The sequence below is a fragment of the Schistocerca gregaria genome, chromosome 1 (assembly GCF_023897955.1).
Source record: "Schistocerca gregaria isolate iqSchGreg1 chromosome 1, iqSchGreg1.2, whole genome shotgun sequence".
In the NCBI taxonomy this organism is placed as follows: domain Eukaryota; kingdom Metazoa; phylum Arthropoda; class Insecta; order Orthoptera; family Acrididae; genus Schistocerca; species Schistocerca gregaria.
The window spans coordinates 1178845371-1178866823 of record NC_064920.1 but is presented as its reverse complement, the minus strand read 5'-3'; the positions used below and the strand labels follow the sequence as shown (position 1 = coordinate 1178866823).

The window sequence follows — 21453 nt, the reverse complement described above, 5'->3', positions numbered from 1 at the left end:
TAGTTCCATGTAAGTTATTCCGTGATGTCTTAACGGACGTCCTGTCATTCTGTCCTTTTTTGTCAGTGTTTTCCAATATTCCTTTTCACTCTGATTCTCCGCAAAACCTCCACATTCTTTAACTTATTAGTCTACCTAACTTGCAACGTTCCTTTGTAGCACCATATCTCAAATGATTCGATTGTCTCCTGTTCCAGTTTTCCCACAGTGCATGTTTCACTACCATACAGTGCTGTACTCCAAACGTACCTTCCCAGGTATTTCTTCCTAAAATTGAGGCCTATATTTGATACTAGTAGACTTACCTTGGCCAGGAATATCCTTCTTTCCAGTGCTAGTCTGCTATTGATATTCTACTTGCTCCGTCAGTTATTGGTTATTTTGCTGCCGTGGTAGTAGAACTCCATAACTTCATTTACTTCGTGACCATCAATCCTGATGTTAAGTTTCTCGCCGGACGATGTGGCCGAGTGGTTCTAGGCGCTACAGTCTGGAACCGCGCGACCGCTACGATCGCAGGAACGAATCCTGCATCGGTCATGGATGTGTGTGATGTCCTTAGGTTAGTTCGGTTTAAGTAGTTCTAAGTTCTAGGGGACTGATGACATCAGATGTTAAGTCCCACAGTGCTCAGAGCCATTTGAACCATTTACGTTTCTCACTGTTCTCATGTCTGCAACTTCTCATTACTTTCGTCTTTCTTCGATTTACTCTCAATCCGTATTCTGTACTCATTAGAGTGTTCATTCCATACAGCAGGTCATGTATTTCTTCTTCACTTTCACTCAGGATAGCGATGTCACCAGTGAATCGAATCACTGATATCCTTTCAACTTGAATTTTAATTCCACTCCTGAACCTTTATTTTATTTCCATCTTTGCTTCTTCGATGCACAGATTGAACAGTAGGAGGAAAGGCTACATCCCTGTTTTACACCCTTTATAATCCGAGCGCTTCGTTCTTGGTCGTCCACTTTTATTATTTCGTCCTGGCTCTTGTACATATTGTATATTACCCATCTCTCCCTATAGCTTATCCCTATTTTTCTCAGATTTTCGAACATCTTACACTATTTTACATTGTCGAAATCCTTTTCCATGTCGACAGATCCTGTGAACGTGTCTTGCTTCCATTATCAACCGCAATGCCAGAATTGCCTCTCTGGTGCCTTTACCTTTCCTAAAGGCAAACTGGTCGCCATCTAAAACACCTACAATCGTCTTTTCCATTTCTCTGTATATTGTTTTTGTCAGCAACTTGGATGCGCTAGCTGTTAGCAGTAAATCTCACACTTTTCAGCTATTGCAGTATTCGGATTTGTGTGGATGATAGCTTTCCGAAAGTCAGATGGTATACCGCAAGACTCATATATTCTACACACTAACGTGAATAGACGTTTTGTTGCCACTCCCGCCCTCCACCCCCCCCCCCCCCCCACCCCTTGATTAGAGAAATTCTGATTGGAAAGTATCTAATCATTCCACCTTATTTAATCTTAAGTCTTCCAAAGTTCTTTTAAATTCTGATTCTAATATTGGATCCCCTATCTCTTCTAAATAGACTTGTTTCTTCTTCTGTCACATCACACAAATCTTCGTCCTCATAGAGGCTATCACTGTTCTCTTCCTATTTATCCACTACCCTTCTTTGAAATGAACAGTGGAATTCCCGTTGCACTCGTAATGTTGCCACCGCTTTCCTATAGACTGAGTCAGTCCTTCCGACAATCTTGTCTCCTTCGATTTCTTTGTATTCTTCATGGAGCCATTTCGTCATAACTTCCCTGATCTTACTATTTATTTCATTCCTCAGTGACTTGTATTTCTGTATTCCTGAATTTAACTGAACATTTTTGGTCTTACTCTTTCATCGATCAACTGAAATATTTCTTCTGTTACCCAAGGTATCCTCGCAGTTACCTTCCAGGTACCTACGTTTTTCTTTCCAACTTGCCCTTTTTAGAGATGTCCACTCCACATCAACAGAACTGCCTACTGAGATGTTACAGCACTATCTGTACTCTGAGAGAACTTGAGGCGTGTCTCTTCATTCCTTAGTACTCCCACTTCTTTGCACAATGGTTTTTCCTGGCTAGTCTCTTAAAGATGAGCCTTATCTTCATCTTTACTAAATTGTGATCTGTGTCTGTATTTGATCCTGAGTATGCCTTCCTGTCCAGTATCTGATTTCGGATTCTATGACCATGATGTAATCTTCTCGCATCTCGAGTCCTTTTCCATGTATACCTCATTCCCTTGTAATTGTTGAACAAAGTATTCGCTATTACCTGAAATTTATTACAGAACTCAATTAGTCTTTCTTCCCTCTCATTCCAAATACCAAGCCCATATTCTCCAGTAGCTCCTTCCTCTACTTCTTCCCCTATGACCGCATTCCAGTCCCCCATGAATACTAGATTTTCATATCCCTTTAGGTACTGCGTTTCCTGTTCGATATCCTCATAGACTTTCTGTATCTCTTCAGCTGCGGCTTATGACGTCGACATATGTACCTAAGCTATCGTTCTCGGTGTTGGTTTGTGGTCGCTTCTGATGAGATCAAACCTATCACTGAACTATTCACAGTAATTCACGAATTCTACTCCAGTTATAGCGTTTTCAGCTGCTGTTGGTATTTCCCTATACTTATCTGGCCTGAAATCCTTGTCTTATTTCCATTTCTCATCACTAACCCCCATTATATCTAGATTGAGCCTTAGCATTTCCCTTTTCAGATTTTCAAGTTTCTCTGCCATGTTAAAACTTCTGACATTCTACGCCACCACTCGTAGAACATTGTTGTTTAGTTGGTTGTTCAATTTTTTTTTTTTTGGGCACCTCCTCTTTCGCTGTCTCCTCCCGGAGATCCGAATTATTATTCCAGAATCTTTTACCAACTAGATGACCATCATGACTCTTTTCCAGCCTCGTGACACATGTCCTGTGGATGCACATTATGTGCCTTTAATGTCGTGGTGTCCATTTCCTTCCGCATCCTCGTGCCGTTGATCATTACTCATTCTTGCAGCGCTGTGTAGGCGCGAGGTTTGAGGAGACTTGAAACGGTTCGCGCGGCTCCCCCCATCGGAGGTTCGAGTCCTCCCTTGGACATGGCTGTTTGTGTTGTCCTTAGCGTAAGTTAGTTTAAGCTAGATTAAGTAGTGTGTAGGCCTGGTCCGATAGGAACTTACCAAAAATTTCCAATTACTGATTCTTCCGTCTTTAGGGGCAGTTTGCCACTTCAAGGGCAAGAGAGTGCACCGAATTCCTGTCCGCTCCTCTGCCCTCTTTGACAAGGTCGTTGTCGAATGAGAATGCCTTGTTATACCGGAAGCCTTCTCCGGCTAATGCTGTAAGACGTTGTGGTCTCCTGACCTTCTTCGCTTACATATTCGGCCCTCACAATCATATTCCACACATCAAGTCACTTCATTCGAACCCAAACTCGGTAAGATAAAGTCCATGTTGTATGAATTCATGTAAACGATATGCAAATAACAAAAAAGCGCACCGTTGTTGAAATACTCGAGGCTGGCGTACACACATACATTCCAGACACAACAGTCACAGGAGCCTTTAGTACGAGAGAGACAGACCGCACGCCATGGGGCCGGTCCCTTTAGAGGATGACCCAGCCTATCTATGTCGGCCAATGACCGCCCATAGAGGAGAGAGCGGTTGCCTGAGTGAAATGAGGAACGACCCACTACGTTGTGTGGGAGCGTCCAGCCTATGCATTCTTTACACATAGCATGCAGTTTCAGAGATTTTCACAGGGAGACAGCAATCGCCAATGCTACGGATTTCCGGATTGGTCGCCTTAAACAAAACGTCATTCTCCAGTTTTAGAAGAGGAATGCTGATTGGCAGACGATATTTCTGATGCCTTGAGCTGAAGGAGTAATGGAAGAGACCGAAAGATATACCCCTTCACGTCTGGTGTGAAGAGGGGCCGTTCCATTGTGGATCTAGGAGCGAGAACATGTAACGAGAGTGTGCGCACTCATATGTGCACTCAAAGAGCAAGGAACAAGTCTCTCCTTAGTACTTCACTGGGAGAGCATCTCTATCGAGAGCGAGTCGAAGTGCGAGTCTATATTGAGTCCTTGCGATTAAGCGTTGTTCACTGTGTTGGCCGACACACTTATTGTGTGGTGTGAATGGACAGCGTTATAGTTAAACGACTGCGAGCGAATTTTTGACTGGCATCGTGGTCGACTGGTTATCTGACAGGTGTACCACGCCAGTAGTTAGATGAGGGGCGTATAGGAGTCCTTGACTTCATCAAGGCGTAGGGAGAGTTTGATTGGTGAAGGTCAATCCAGACAGAAGAAGAGTTATCTTATTTGTCAGCAGCGAGCGGCACAGACAGCAGTCATCGCACCTTACGGTATTGTGCGCTACAGCTCTTGCGAGCCCCATATTTCCTCCACAACAGTACATAAATGGCTCTGAGCACCATGGGACTTAACATCTGTGGTCATCAGTCCCATAGAACTTAGACACAACAGTACACTTCACTGCATTTCACATGCAACAGCTTCGTCCGTACCTAGTAATATTCTAACGAATAATTATTCAAGTTGAGTAGGCGCGGCTCTCAGCCATTCTGCCAAGTCAATAACAATCTTAAACTTCGTATAGAAATTTCATTAGCGAATCCTATCCTTGAGAGGTAACTTTACATTCCGAAAATAACCAGGATATAACGTGTTAAGTTCACAACTAAAAGTGCCATTGTGACTTCTCAGAATTTTAGCAAAATAAATAGTAATTTTTGTTGTTGTTGTTGTGGTTTTCAGTCCTGAGACTGGTTTGATGCAGCTCTCCATGCTACTCTATACTGTGCAAGGTTCTTCATCTCCCAGTACCTACTGCAACCTACGTCTTTCTGAATCTGCTTACTGTATTCATCTCTTGGTCTCCCTCTACGATTTTTACCCTCCACGGTGCCCTCCAATACTAAATTGGTGATTCCTTGACGCTTCAGAACATGTCTTACCAACCGATCCCTTCTTCTGGTCAAGTTGTGCCACAAACTTCTCTTCTCCCCAATCCTATTCAATACTTCCTCATTAGTTATGTGATCTACCCATTTAATCTTCAGCATTCTTCTGTAGCACCACATTTCGAAAGCTTCTATTCTCTTCTTGTTCAAACTATTTATCGTCCATGTTTCACTTCCATACATGGCTACACTCCATACAAATACTTTCAGAAATGACTTCCTGACACTTAAATCTATACTCGATGTTAACAAATTTCTCTTTTTCAGAAACGCTTTCCTTGCCATTGCCAATCTACATTTTATATCCTTTCTACTTCGACCATCATCAGTTATTTTGCTCCCCAAATAGCAAAACTCCTTTACTACTTTAAGTGTCTCATTTCCTAATCTAATACCCTCAACATCACCCGACTTAATTCGACTACATTCCATTATCCTCGTTTAACTTTTGTTGATGTTCATCTTATATCCTCCTTTCAAAACACTACCCATTCCGTTCAACTGCTCTTCCAAGTCCTTTGCTGTCTCTGACAGAATTACCATGTCATCGGCGAACCTCAAAATTTTTATTTCTTCTCCATGGATTTTAATACCTACTCCAGATTTTTCTTTTGTTTCCTTTACTACTTGCTCAATATACAGATTGAATAACATCGGGGAGAGACTACAACCCTGTCTCACTCCCTTCCCAACCACTGCTTCCATTTCATGACCCTCGAGTTTTATAACTGCCATCTGCTTTCTGTACAAATTGTAAATAGCCTTTCGCTCCCTGTATTTTACCCCTGCCACTTTCAGAATTTGAAGGAGAGTATTCCAGTCAACATTGTCAAAAGCTTTCTCTAAGTCTACAAATGCTAGAAACGTAGGTTTACCTTTCCTTAATCTTTCTTCTAAGATAAGTCGTAGGGTCAGTATTGCCTCACGTGTTCCAATATTTCTACGGAATCCAAACTGATCTTCCCCGAGGTCGGCTTCTACTAGTTTTTCCATTCGTCTGTAAAGAATTCGTGTTAGTATTTTGCAGCTGTGACTTATTAAACTGATAGTTCGGTAATTTTCACATCTGTCAACACCTGCTTTCTTTGGGATTGGAATTATTATATTCTTCTTGAAGTCTGAGGGTATTTCGCCTGTCTCATACATCTTGCTCACCAGACGGTAGAGTTTTGTAAGGCCTGGCTCTCCCGAGGCCGTGAGTTGTTCCAATGGAATGTTGTCTACTCCCGGGACCTTGTTTCGACTCAGGTCTTTCAGTGTTCTGTCAAACTCTAAACGCAGTATCGTATCTCCCATTTCATCTTCATCTACGTCCTCTTCCAATTCCATAATATTGTCCTCAAGTACATCGCCCTTGTATAGACCCTCTATATACTGCTTCCACCTTTCTGCTTTATTTTCTTTGCTTATAACTGGGTTTCCATCTGAGGTTTTGATGTTCATTCAAGTGGTTCTCTTATCTCCAAAGGTCTCTTTAATTTTCCTGTAGGCAGTATCTATCTTACCCCTAGTGAGATAAGCCTCTACATCCTTACATTTGTCCTCTTGCCATCCCTGCTTAGCCATTTTGCATTTCCTGTCGATCTCATTTTTGAGACGTCTGTATTTCTTTTTGCCTGTTTCATTTACTGCATTTTTATATTTTCTCCTTTCATCAATTAAATTCAATATTTCTTCTGTCACCCAAGGATTTCTACTAGCCCTCGTCTTTTTACCTACTTGATCCTCTGGTGCCTTCACTACTTCATCCCTCAAAGCTACCCATTCTTCTTCTACTGTATTTCTTTCCCCCATTCCTGTCAATTGCTCCCTTATGCTCTTCCTGAAACACTGTACAACCTCTGGTTCTTTCAGTTTATCCAGGTCCCATCTCCTTAACTTCCCACCTTTTTGCAGTTTCTTCAGTTTTAATCTACAGGTCATAACCAATAGATTGTGGTCAGAGTCCACATCTGCCCCTGGAAATGTTTTACAATTTAAAACCTGGTTCCTAAATCTCTGTCTTACCATTATATAATCTATTTGATACCTTTTAGTATCTCCAGGGTTCTTCCATGTATACAGCCTTCTTTTATGATAGTTTCATGTTTTTCTTACACTAACTAGCACTAATCCAGTACCCAAGTATCCCACTAGCTACGTAAGAAATTTTGTGAGTTTTTGTGTCATTTCCTTACAGCGGACGACTGCAGAAGATATTTATTGCTGAACGTTTTTGAGGCATTTCTCTTTACAACGTTAGGAGCGTCTGTCTGACTTGTGTAGTAGTGTGGGGATGGAAATTGCATCTTGCAGGAGCCACAGGGTAAAGGGTACATCTCAGATTAATCAGTTGCGCAGAATAACAGAATAAAAACCGCCGCGCTCACAATGCTGATTATTATTTTTCAAAATTCGGGCCCGAGGTCGCTTTCATTAGTAATCTACCGTTTTTTTTTAAAATTTATTTTACCTCTTGACTCTAGGCCACTTATTGGGTGCAAAGCGCGGGAAAGTGAGGACAAAGCGCGGGAAAGTGAGGAACACTACAAAATAACTGTAACGCGCAGCCTCACGACGAGTGACTCTGCGTCCCTGCAGTGTGAGGGAGTGACAAAACACGCCATCTCACCTGCTTCGTGGCTGCCCGGCAGGATGATGGTGTCGTCCCGGAACCAGGAGGAGACGGAGACATCGTCCCGCACGAAGGGCGGGATGACGCAGCGCAGCACCGCCGTGTTGCCCAGCAGCGCATGCGCGCGGTACACCTGCACCTCGTAATCCTGACGCACCACTGCAACAGAGGATGGAAGTCCGCGTCACGGCCGAAACGCCAAGTAAAAAAAAAAAAAAAAAAAAAAAAAAAAAAAAAAAAAAAAAAACACCTGGATCTGCATATCACCACAGTGCGTTTTCCCGAGTTGGGACATTTGTACTGCGTAGTACTACTATGTTGACGATGATGGTGAGTTGTGTCTGCCAAAATAGGGTTGGTTGATTAGTTTGGAGGAAGGAACCAAACAGTGAGGTCATCGCTCCCGACGGATTAGGGAGGACTACATCTACATACATACTCCACAATCCACCGTACAGTGCGTGGCGGAGGGTACCTCGTACCACAACTAGCATCTTCTCTCCCTGTTCCACTCCCCAACAGAAAGAGGGAAAAATGGCTGCCTACATGCCTCTGTACGAGCCCTAATCTCTCTCATCTTATCTTTGTGGTCTTTCCGCGAAATATAAGTTGCCGGCAGTAAAACTGTACTGCAGTCAGCCTCAAATGCTGGTTCTCTAATCTTCCTCAGTAGCGATTCACAAAAAGAACCCTCCTTTCCTCCAGAGACTCCTACGTGAGTTCCTGAAGCATTTCCGTAACACTCGCGTGATGCTCAAACCTACCAGTAACAAATCTAGCAGCCCGCTGTAACATTACAGGACATATTGGGATATATTGAAGTATTCGATACTGTAGTCTTTTAGGGGATGTCGATACAGATATGCAAAATGTAAAGGGAAACTTTGGTGATGTTTAAATATTGTACTGTGTCAATATTAGGACATTTTGCACAGAAAGAACAAAAATAGAATTAATGTAAATATATATTAGTGTTAGTAACCTATTTTCATTCAATTTTGTAATTATATTTCATTTTGTAAAAGAAAGACTCACTGTTTGCTGTAGCTCTGATTAATTGTATAAATTATGTTTTGTGCTAAATTATTTCGTATAAATGGACAAGATACTTTTAAAAACTCACCAGCTAAAGAGAAAGTCTGTAAATGAACGTTTATGCACACTTCTGGAACTTTCTATGGAGAAATTCTATATTATGATCGCAAAAATACGAAAACTTGTGAAAACTGTTTCATAACCTAATTTCGAAAGACGATTTGTATCAAGAAATATTGCTAAAAAGATTTATTTACGTTTTGAAACACGATTTAAATCATTTTACATATAAATAGTTGTTCTAAATCACTCAAGAAATATCCAGAATCAAATGTCAAGATATTTCTGGAAACATCGGTACAAATCTGGTGAAGGTTAGCCAGAAGCTGGTAGAAAAATGTTATAAAATCTATTTGGAAATTATGCTTGAAAGAATTTATATGTACTGATCCTTTTACTTACTTTAATCTGTACTAAAATTCTGTAATGTCTAATTTAGTTTTAAGTCGTGAATTGCTATCGTATTGTAAACAAAACATTGTCAAAGACTCTCATTGTTTGGAAAGATATTAATACACCTAGGAGTTGTCAGTTGCCAGTTCGGATATGCAGAGCGGTTAGCTCGGAGAGTCAGTTGTTGAGTCTGTGAAGTCTGTCAGTTCTGTTTGTAAATAAACGTCTGTAATGAAGAATTACTTGTTGTCGTCAATATGAACTCAAGACCTTTTGCACGAAGCAGACACCTCCTAATGCAACGTTTTAATTTGGTTGAGGAAGCTGGGATCGCTATAAGTGCAAACAAATTGAAGTGGAACGTTTTAATTTGGTGTTGAGGAGCTGAAATGTTATAATTTGGTGGAGGAAGCAAAGGATATGACGACCACCCAGTGATTCTTCAAAATAAAATACGTCTCTTCTGGGATTACAAGAAGAAAATACGTCTGTTTTGGGACCACAAGAAGAGGATATACGACGGACCAGTTATTCTTCAGAAGTAAATACGTCGATTCTGGGGTCACAAGAAGAGGAGTGTATCAACCGAGCGAAACCATCCTGGAATTGAAGAAATTTCGGAAAACACGGACACCAACGCCCGCCGACGGACACTAAGATAAGTACCTGCTTCCTAAAATAATGGAAAAAGACGCAGATTTCAGTATTGACAGCGGTGTAGCGAGTACACCTATTAGGGAAAGTGCTTCTGACAGTGTAGGAATGTTGGAAATGTTAAAACAAATGTTTTCAGAGTTAAACTCGAAGTTGTATAACACAAACTCGAAGATGAACGATTCTCGTGCCGAATTACGTCAACAAATTGTACAGACACAACAACAGATGGACAGGTCGATTTCGAAGGCTGTGTGTGATTTAAAATCAGAAATAAATTCAAATACAGAACAGATTGCTCACACTAATCAGGTTCTCGAAGAATGGCGAATTACTTTTGAGTCAAACCAAAAAGAACTTAGTTGTCGTGTGGACACGGTTGAGAGCAAAATTTCTGTCCTTGAAACTGTTTTAAGTAACGAAATTTCAAATAACCAGTCAAAACTTAAAAAAGTTGTTGATTTTGTAAATGAGGAAAATTCTCAATTGAGAAATGAATTTGACCAGACAAAACGATTTTTTGAAAGCGAAATTGAATCTTTCAAATCTGATTCTGACAAAAAGGTCACAGAAATTTGTAGTAGAGTAGGTAATGTCGAAAAAACTGTAGACAGAAAATTTGTAGAAATACAAGAAACTATGTTGCAAAAAGGTTTTAGTAATAGTTGTAATGGGGTATGGGGAAATTTTCCCATTAGAACTTATCCCAGTGACAAGAATATACACCCAAAAGACTTCATGCAATTCTGCAAGGAGCAGTTCACGTTCATAATGACAGATAGTGTTAAGATAAAATTTGTAAAGAAATTACTTGATGGTGAGGCGCTTTCGTGGGCCAATCAGAATTGTTCCGCGGAAATGTCCTTTGAAGATTTCGAAAAATGTTTTCTAACCAAATTTTGGTCTGAAACTGAGCAAGCTCGAATCAAAAGTGAATTCCTGAATGGTCCTAGTTACAGAGAATCTGATGGGTCAATGAAAGCCTATTGTGAGAAACAGTTGCAAAAATTAGTGCATCTGGATAAGCCATTTTATGAGCTAACTCAAATTGATGCACTAAAACGGAGACTTCCGAAAAGAGTACAATAGGGTTTACTATATGGTCCAGATGAGTCCATAGAACAATTCTTGAAATATGTGGACAAACTTGATAGAGCCTTTGAACAAAACAACAGATTTAACGACTTTGTAGGTTCATCACACAGAGGGTGGGAACCGAACCGTGGAAATAATAACAATAATAGTGAACGAAGAAACTTTAACAACAACAGGGATAATTACAATAGCAATGACAGAAGAAATTTTGGTAGGAATGATCAGCACTTTAATTCAAACAGAGAATGGGAAAATCGAAACAGGTCCTGGGGTAATGACATGAGAGAAGGTAACCCGAGGCAGGGAAACGACAGACATAGGCCTTTAAATGACTAAATGCTCCACTGGGAGTCTGTCAGTTTGGGGCAAGGAATTTTTAAAATCAGGCTAATTTCACCCGGAACAGACAGCACTATAATCAGAGACCTAACCAGTATAGACAGTATGCTTATGATCGATCTGTAGATAGAGGTAATGAAAAAATTAAATTTGACAGGAAATTTTGGAATATCATCAGAGAAAATACTAGAAACAACTGTAATAGGAACCAGGCTACCTTTGATGAAGTAGGCTTAGAAGATGATATAATTGCAAATTTATATAATCAAGAAGAAGCACCTAATGCTGAAATGAAAGATAAGGATAACTTTGATAATTTTTGATTGTACAAACTTATGTGTGGTGATGTTTTAGATGTAAGTTGTCATAATGATGTTCGTACTGAAGTTTCTGGAAAGTCTGATATTCATGTGGATGTGGTTGGTGAAGATGGTGTTGTGAGTAATGTTGGTGATATTAGTAGTGTTTGTAGTGTAAGCTCAGGCAATGATGATGATAATGTTGATGTTAAGGCTAATGGTGATTATGTACTAGAAGATTTTGATGGTGAATTGGATGGAATAGTTTATGTTGAAGTTAAGGAGGATGTTACAAGCAATAGTGTTGAGAATAGTTGTGCCAGGAACTCTAACTACATTCCACATGAGAATCAGATTGTGCCAGTTCAGCTTAGTAATACATCAGGAGACAGGGGGGTTGATTGTGCTGATGCATCTGAGATTATTTTGAAATCTGTTTGGGACAAATTTAAAGATTACAGTGATGACTATGATGTTAAGATCAAATTAAGGGAAATTTGTGAACCAGTTTCTGCTTTTAAGCCTAATGAAATCATCAAACGGGGTACTAGTCAGGATGTGTGTGAGGTAAATAGTAATCCAGACATTCCAGTAAATTCCAGTGTGCTCCCTGCCGCCGTTGGATAAGCAGCTGCAGCAGCAAGTCGTATAACCCTAGCTTACTTATTCGTTAGATAGTTTAATTAATTTCTTTGCGTGTTTTTGGGTACTTGCATTGTTTAATTCATATATTTCGGCGTATTATAGTATTTGACAGTTGTAGCATCGCGCTTTAGTGTTTACTTCGTAGATTCTTATTTAAATTGCGTGTGAGTTTCGTATAGGAGGTGCAATTTCGAGTTTTAGTTACTGTAATCGTAAATTCAGCAGATTGTAGCGCAGTCGTTAGGCATTTGTACAGGGTAGTTGATACATTCTTTGTGTGTTCCGCTTGCGTTATCTAGGCACGGACTCGTGTTTCAGTAACTGTTGTTAAACATCAATTAGAATGGACAGGGACTGCGATTGCTGTGTTCGGATGAGGGCTGACTTGGCATCCCTTCGCTCACAGCTGCAATCGGCGCTGACTTCGGTCGCGCAGCTTGAGGCTGTTGCCAATGGGCACCACTGTGGGGAGCCGGACTCGGGTATCACGGGGATGTCAACCTCATCCCGTCTGTCCCCAGATCGGTCTGCTGCTGTGGTTGCCCCGGTTGCTGCCCGCAGTGGGGCTGAGCCCTCCCCTGTGGTTGATTGGGAGGTCGTTCCAAGGCGTGGCAGGCAGCGAAAGGCGTCCCCGGAGGCTGATCAGAAAGCCTCCCCGGTGCGTCTGACAAACCGGTTTCAGGCACTGTCTCTGGCTGAGCCAGATGCAGCCGCCTGCCCTGTTTCAGAGGATCATTCTCAGCCTTCAAGGTCCGGGCAATCGCAGAGGGTGGGCTTACTGGTAGTTGGGAGCTCCAATGTTAGGCGCGTAATGGGGCCCCTTAGGGATATGGCGGCTAAGGAGGGGAAGAAATCCAGTGTGCACTCCGTGTGCATTCCGGGAGGAGTCATTCCTGATGTGGAAACGGTCCTTCCGGATGCCATGAAGAGCACAGGGTGCAGCCAGCTGCAGGTGGTGGCACATGTCGGCACTAATGACGTGTGTCGCTTTGGATCTGAGGAAATTCTCTCTGGATTCCAGCGGCTATCTGATTTGGTGAAGGCTGCCGGTCTTGCTTACGAGATGAAGGCAGAGCTCACCATCTGCAGCATCGTTGACAGAACCGACTGCGGACCTTTGGTGCAGAGCCAGGTGGAGGGTCTGAATCAGAGGCTCAGACGGTTTTGCGACCGTATTGGCTGCAGATTCCTTGACTTGCGCCATAGGGTTGTGGGGTTTCGGGTTCCGCTGAATAGGTCAGGAGTTCACTACACTCAGCTGGCGGCTACACGGGTAGCGGAGGCTGTGTGGCATGGACTGGGCGGTTTTTTTAGGTTAGAAGGCCTCGGGAAAGTGCGGGATGGGCTGCAATGTCAAAGGGTGCTTGGCAATTACAGGACGTGCTTGGATCAAGGAACAGTCGGAATTTTAGTTGTAAATTGTTGTAGTTGCGCTGGAAAAGTCCCTGAGCTTCAAGCGCTAATAGAAATCACAGAAGCTGATATCGTTATAGGTACAGAAAGCTGGGTAAAGCCTGAAATAAGTTCTGCAGAAATTTTTACGAAGTCTCGGACGGTGTTCAGGGAAGATAGATTAGGCAGAATTGGTGGTGGAGTGTTTGTGTCTGTCAGTAGTGGTTTATCTTGTAGTGAAGTCGAAGTAGATACTCCGTGCGAATTGGTGTGGGTGGAGGTTATACTTAACAGCCGAATTAAGTTAATAATTGGCTCCTTCTACCGACCCCCAGACTCCGATGATACAGTTGCGGAACAGTTCAGAGAAAGTTTGAGTCTCGTAACAAATAAATACCCCACTCATAAGGTTATAGTTGGTGGGGACTTCAACCTACCCTCGGTATGTTGGCAAAAATACTTGTTCAAAACCGGTGGTAGGCAGAAAACGTCTTCCGAGATTGTCCTAAATGCATTCTCCGAAAATTATTTGGAGCAGTTAGTCCACGAACCCACGCGAATTGTAAATGGTTGCGAAAACACACTTGACCTCTTGGCCACAAACAATCCAGAGCTGATAGAGAGCATCATGACTGATACAGGGATTAGTGATCACAAGGTCATTGTAGCTAGGCTCAATACCATTTCTTCCAAATCCATCAGAAACAAACGCAAAATAATTTTATTTAAAAAAGCGGATAAAGTGCCACTAGAAGCCTTCCTAAAAGACAATTTCCATTCCTTCCTAACTGACTATGCGAATGTAGACGAGATGTGGCTCAAATTCAAAGATATAGTAGCAACAGCAATTGAGATATTCATACCTCATAAATTGGTAAGAGATGGAACGGGTCCCCCGTGGTACACAAAAAAGGTCCGAACGCTGTTGCAGAGGCAACGGAAAAAGCATGCGAAGTTCAGAAGAACGCGAAATCCTGAAGATGGGCTAAAATTTACAGACGCGCGAAATTTGGCACGTACTTCGATGCGAGATGCCTTTAATAGGTTCCACAACGAAACATTGTCTCGAAATTTGGTAGAAAATCCGAAGAAATTCTGGTCGTATGTAAAGTACACAAGCGGCAAGACGCAGTCAATACCTTCGCTGCGCAGTGCCGATGGTACTGTTATCGACGACTGTGCCCCTTAAGCGGAGTTATTGAACGCAGTTTTCCGAAATTCCTTCACCAGGGAAGACGAATGGAATATTCCAGAATTTGAAACACGAACATCTGCTAGCATGAGTTTCTTAGAAGCAACTCAAATCGCTTGATACGGGCAAGTCTTCAGGTCCAGATTGTATACCGATTAGGTTCCTTTCAGATTACGCTGATACTATAGCTCCCTACTTAGCACTCATATACAACCGCTCGCTCACCGATAGATCTGTACCTACAGATTGGAAAATTGCGCAGGTCGCACCAGTGTTCAAGAAGGGTAGTAGGAGTAATCCATTTAACTACAGACCTATATCATTGACGTCGGTTTGCAGTAGGGTTTTGGAGCATATACTGTATTCAAACATTATGAATCACCTCGAAGGGAACGATCTATTGACACGTAATCAGCATGGCTTCAGAAAACATCGCTCTTGTGCAACGCAGCTAGCTCTTTATTCGCACGAAGTAATGGCCGCTATCGACAGGGGATCTCAAGTTGATTCCGTATTTCTAGATTTCCGGAAAGCTTTTGACACCGTTCCTCACAAGCGACTTCTAATCAAGCTGCGGAGCTATGGGGTATCGTCTCAGTTGTGCGACTGGATTCGTGATTTCCTGTCAGGAAGGTCGCAGTTCGTAGTAATAGACGGCAAATCATCGAGTAAAACTGAAGTGATATCAGGTGTTCCCCAGGGAAGCGTCCTGGGACCTCTACTGTTCCTGATCTATATAAATGACCTGGGTGACAATCTGAGCAGTTCTCTTAGGTTGTTCGCAGATGATGCTGTAATTTACCGTCTAGTAAGGTCATCCGAAGACCAGTATCAGCTGCAAAGCGATTTAGAAAAGATTGCTGTATGGTGTGTCAGGTGGCAGTTGACGCTAAATAACGAAAAGTGTGAGATGATCCACATGAGTTCCAAAAGAAATCCGTTGGAATTCGATTACTCGATAAATAGTACAATTCTCAAGGCTGTCAATTCAACTAAGTACCTGGGTGTTAAAATTACGAACAACTTCAGTTGGAAGGACCACATAGATAATATTGTCGGGAAGGCGAGCCAAAGGTTGCGTTTCATTGGCAGGACACTTAGAAGATGCAACAAGTCCACTAAAGAGACAGCTTACACTACACTCGTTCGTCCTCTGTTAGAATATTGCTGCGCGGTGTGGGATCCTTACCAGGTGGGATTGACGGAGGACATCGAGAGGGTGCAAAGAAGGGCAGCTCGTTTTGTATTATCGCGTTATAGGGGAGAGAGTGTGGCAGATATGATACACGAGTTGGGATGGAAGTCATTACAGCATAGACGTTTTTCGTCGCGGCGAGAGCTTTTTACGAAATTTCAGTCACCAACTTTCTCTTCCGAATGCGAAAATATTTTGTTGAGCCCAACCTACATAGGTAGGAATGATGATCAAAATAAAATAAGAGAAATCAGAGCTCGAACAGAAAGGTTTAGGTGTTCGTTTTTCCCGCTCGCTGTTCGGGAGTGGAATAGTAGAGAGATAGTATGATTGTGGTTCGATGAACCCTCTGCCAAGCACTTAAATGTGAATTGCAGAGTAGTCATGTAGATGTAGATGTAGATGTAGATGTAGACCTAGAAGTTTGAAGAAAGTATTGCCCAATAAGGAAAACCTAAATATGGAACAGAGGTATGATGAGATAGCAGAAGATCTTTTGTATGAAGAACAGGAAGAAAGGGAAAACACCACTATTGGTAGTCCATACATAAAAATTAAAGCTGCCGGTTGGGAAGGGTATTGTTTGATTGACACAGGGAGTCCAATTAGTGCCATTTCAAGCAAATTAAGAGATATAATTAAGCATGATCCTGACTTTGTTGAATTACCAGTTGTTGGAATAAAAATTAGAGGCATTACCGGCAAACTGAGCAAAATTGTTAATAGAGAGGTGTTGTTGTCCTTCAGTATAAATGATGTACAGTTTACTCAAGGATGTCTTGTAATAATTGACCTAAATGAGAATGTACTGTTGGGTATGAACTGGATATTAAAAGCTAATGCAGCATTTGATTGGGAAAAGAGTTTGTTTACCTTTATTGATCCTAAGACGAGAGTATGTTCCAGTACTGACATGTCGGTTCAAAACTGTGCTGATAAGGGAATTGAAATTAGGGACGTTACATTTTCTAAAGACAGTGGTTATTGTGTAGAGGAAATTACTGAGGATTATGATGATGGAGAATATGGGGATATAGTTCAAGAAAAATTACAGGAATCAGATAATTTGAACCAAGAACAGAAGGTAGAGTTAGAAAGATTATTGATGAATTACTGTGATGTTTTTGATGATAGACCTGGCAGAGTAAAGAATTATCAATGTAAACTCAGATTAAAACCACATGAGCCATTCTTTATAAAACCTTATAGTGTACCCATTGCAAAGAGAAAATATGTAGAAAAGTAACTTCAAAAGATGGAAGAGTGGGGCATCATTGAGAGAAGTAAGAGCCAATACAATAATCCTTTGGTAGTGGTTGCAAAACGTGATGGCAGTGTCAGGCTTGTACTAGATTCAAGACACCTAAATAAGTAACTGGAAAGAGAGACCGATCATCCCGAGAATATAGACGAATTACTTCATAAATTTGAAAGAATGAAATACATGACCAGTTTAGATCTCACATCAGGATTTCACCAAGTAGAATTAGAAAATGATTCCAGAAAGTATACTGCCTTTTTGTATGGGGAAAGATGTTACCAGTATTGTGTGGTACCATTTGGGCTGAATGTCTCAGTAGCCAAATTCATTAGAGCACTTGACTTTGTTTTGGGAAAAGATCTTTTATCAAAATTAACTGTGTATGTAGATGACATTTTGATCACTGGAGAAACTTGGGAAGAACATGTTAATACTTTGAGGGAGGTTTGCAATAGATTAAGGAAAGGGGGAATGTCACTTAAATTATCTAAATGAAAGTTTGGTATGAAAAAATTGAAGTTTCTGGGGCACAGTATTTCTGAGGAAGGTATTTTGCCAGATCCTGAAAAACTCGAGGCAATTGCAAAATTCCCAATTCCAAAAACCAAGAAACAACTAAAGTCATTTTTGGGATGTGCGGTTACTACAGAAAGTTTATTAGTACCCAAGCTCTAAATGCTCCAAGTCTTAACAGATTGCTGAAGAAAAACGCAATGTGGGTTTGGGATCAGGAATGTGAAGCTGCTTTTGAAGAAATAAAAACACAGTTATGTAACAGTCAAATTTTGTACCGTCCTGATTTAAGTTTCCCTTTTTGCATTATGGCAGATAGTAGTGATTATGGCCTAGGTGCTCACCTTTTCCAAGAAGTAAATATAAATGGGAAAATAGAACACAGGTCTATCGCTTTTGCTAGTCGAACCTTGAAAAAACATGAGAGGCAATACACTGTTACCAAGAAAGAGCTTTTGGCCATTTACTGGGCATTTTCTAAATTCAGAAATTATTTATTGGGAAACCAGGTAGTTGTCTACACAGACCATAAGGCATTTATTTATATTCAAGAATGTAGGTTGCATCATGGAAGGATTACCAGGTAGGCACTCTTGTTACAACAATTTAATTACTCATTAAAATATCTTAGAGGACCCGATAATGTAGTTGCTGATGCTTTATCTAGACTACCTGTGGGGGGTGACTTTGAAGATGACAGTTGGGAATGTGAAAAAGAATTCAAAATTATGTATTTAAGAGGGGTGGACAATGAACAAGAAATCAGAGACATTTGTAATGACATCCCACGGAATCAGAACCACGATGAGAACTGTAAACTGGTCAAAAGTTATTTAGGGAAAAAGGGACATGAAAAAATGGGAGATTATTACAAAATCTACAAGGGGATTCTATTCAAGAGAAACAGTGTAGATAGCGATGTATGGAAATTATGTTGGCTTGAACAGTACATCAATGTACTCATCAAGTACATTCATGAAAGTTTTGGTCATTGTGGGATTCAAAAGTGTATCCAGAAAATCCAAGAAAATGTGTACTTTAACAACATAGCCAGGAGGGTTAGAAAAATTTTGACGGGTTGTGACAGGTGCCAAAGAGTAGAAGTATCCAACCAAACTTGTCGAGAATTGATGCAAAACATCTTACCAAAAGAACAACACGAGTTAGTCGCTGTCGACTTATATGGACCATTACCGAAGACCAGAGGAGGCTATTGCTACATTTTTGTTACGGTTGATGTTTTTTCAAAATTCATTAAGTTATACCCTCTTCGCAAGGCAAACAGTAAGAGCATTATTTCAAAAATCAGAGGAGACTATTTTGGCTGGGTTGGAAAACTTCAGAAAATCTTATCAGACAATGGGACTCAATTTACTTCTGGAGTATGGAAAGCTTTTGTTGAAGATGAAAATATAAGTCACATTCTTATTTCAGCTTATCATCCGTCAGGAAACCCTTCGGAGAGATACATGAGGGAAATTGGGCGATTCTTTAGAACCTACTGCAATACTGATCATGCTAGTTGGATTGACTATGTTGAGAAATTCGAAGATGTTGTGAACAGCCTACAGCATTCCTCAACAGGGTTTTCGCCTTATGAAATACAGTATAATAGTAAACCACCACATCCAATTAGTGATTTCATTGATTTTCCAGTCTGCAAACCATTAAGTACTCAAGAGAGAGAGGAAATAGTGAGAAAGACCATGAAATCTCAAGGTGATAAGAGGAAATGTAGACATGACAAAAGATTGAAGCCTACTCAATTTAAAATTGAAGACTTGGTCCTTGTTAAAACACAAGAGAAGTCTAAAGCCATCAGTGGTGAATTAAAAAAGTTTTTTGACATATACATTGGACCTTTCAAGATTCAGGACAATCCTCATCCGAATGCTTACCGTCTAGTCTACCCAAATTCTGGCAGACTGTTTGGCCTACGAAAAGTGACCGAACTGAAATTGTATAAAAAAATGTAAAAAAAGTATTTTAGATAATAGATGTTTATAGACTTTTATATGTAATCTTACCAGGATATTTTTGTATACTTTGTTATGTTGTATTTATCTGATTCCTCAGGGGAGCATACATTCTTTGTGTGCTAAGTGTTTGGCGAGCACTAGGTCCCCTAGCTATGCAATTGTCATATTTCATTTTCGTATTCTGGCATTGCATCTTACACTTATTCTGTGATCCTGTATAATCAATTTTCTCCATCTGTCAGTCTATCCTCTCTTAGCTTTAAGAAATTATTTAGAGTAAATTTTCTTGAGTAATTAGACTTTAGAGAATTCAAATTTCTGTGTCCTTAAAAACCGGTCCACCGACTATTAAACGCTTTTGCTAATGTTTAACTGGGTTTGACCACTGTATGCTGTATATTCATAGCGGACTGTGCTATCGCAGCCTGTGATAGCCTGCAATGTATATGGAAACCATACGGACTGTGAAGATGAGACTGAAATACAGTGTGTGGCATTGAGGTATACCGACCTTTAAGGAAGAAGATCACCGACCTTCAAGAAAGAAGATCACCGGTCTTCAAGAAAGAAGACACCAAAGATATGTGTAAAACTTTTCTGTTTTGTAATGTAAGGACATCAACCCTTCCGTGTTTCACGTAGAGGTGCTGATGGAGGGGGGGGGGGGTTGTGTAACATTACAGGACATATTGGGACATATTGAAGTATTCGATACTGTAGTCTTTTAGGGGATGTCGATACAGATATGCAAAATGTAAAGGGAAACTTTGGTGATGTTTAAATATTGTACTGTGTCAATATTAGGACATTTTGCACAGAAAGAACAAAAATAGTAACCTATTTTCATTCAATTTTGTAATTATATTTCATTTTGTAAAAGAAAGACTCACTGTTTGCTGTAGCTCTGATTAATTGTGTAAATTATCAGTTTTGTTCTAAATTATTACGTATAAATGGACAAGATATTTTTAAAAACTCACCAGCTAAAGAGAAAGTCTGTAAATGAACGTTTAATGCACACTTCTGGAACTTTCTATGGAGAAATTCTATATTATGATCGCAAAAATACGAAAACTTGTGAAATCTGTTTCATAACCTAATTTCGAAAGACGATTTGTATCAATAAATATTGCTAAAAAGATTTAATTATGTTTTGAAACACAATTTAAATCATTTTACATATAAATAGTTGTTCTAAATCACTCAAGAAATATCCAGAATCAAATGTCAAGATATTTCTGGAAACATCGGTACAAATCTGGTGAAGGTTATCCAAAGCTGGTAGAAAAATGTTATATAATCTATTTGGAAATTATGCTTGTAAGAATTTATATGTACTGATCCTTTTACTTACTTTAATCTGTACTAAAATTCTGTAATGTCTAATTTAGTTTTAAGTCGTGAATTGCTATCGTATTGTAAACAAAACATTGTCAAAGACTCTCATTGTTTGGAAAGATATTAATACACCTAGGAGTTGTCAGTTGCCAGTTCGGATATGCAGTGCGGTTAGCTCGGAGAGTCAGTTGTTGAGTCTGTGAATTCTGTCAGTTCTGTTTGTAAATAAACGTCTGTAATGAAGAATTACTTGTTGTCGTCAATATGAACTCAAGACCTTTTGCACGAAGCAGACACCTCCTAATGCAACGTTTTAATTTGGTTGAGGAAGCTGGGATCGCTATAAGTGCAAACAAATTGAAGTGGAACGTTTTAATTTGGTGTTGAGGAGCTGAAATGTTATACCGCGTCTGAATTGTTTCTGTGTCCTCCCTCAATCCG

General features: G+C 40.5%; 1 protein-coding gene across 1 annotated transcript in view; it reads right to left on the bottom strand.

The window, feature by feature from the left end:
- LOC126297570 (Down syndrome cell adhesion molecule-like protein Dscam2) overlaps positions 1-21453 on the bottom strand; it is a 647360-nt gene that overhangs the window by 504411 nt on the left and 121496 nt on the right. The window contains exon 5 of the mRNA XM_049988565.1: positions 7620-7781. Coding sequence (XP_049844522.1) covers positions 7620-7781 — 162 coding nt within the window. The remainder of the gene's footprint in view (positions 1-7619; positions 7782-21453) is intronic.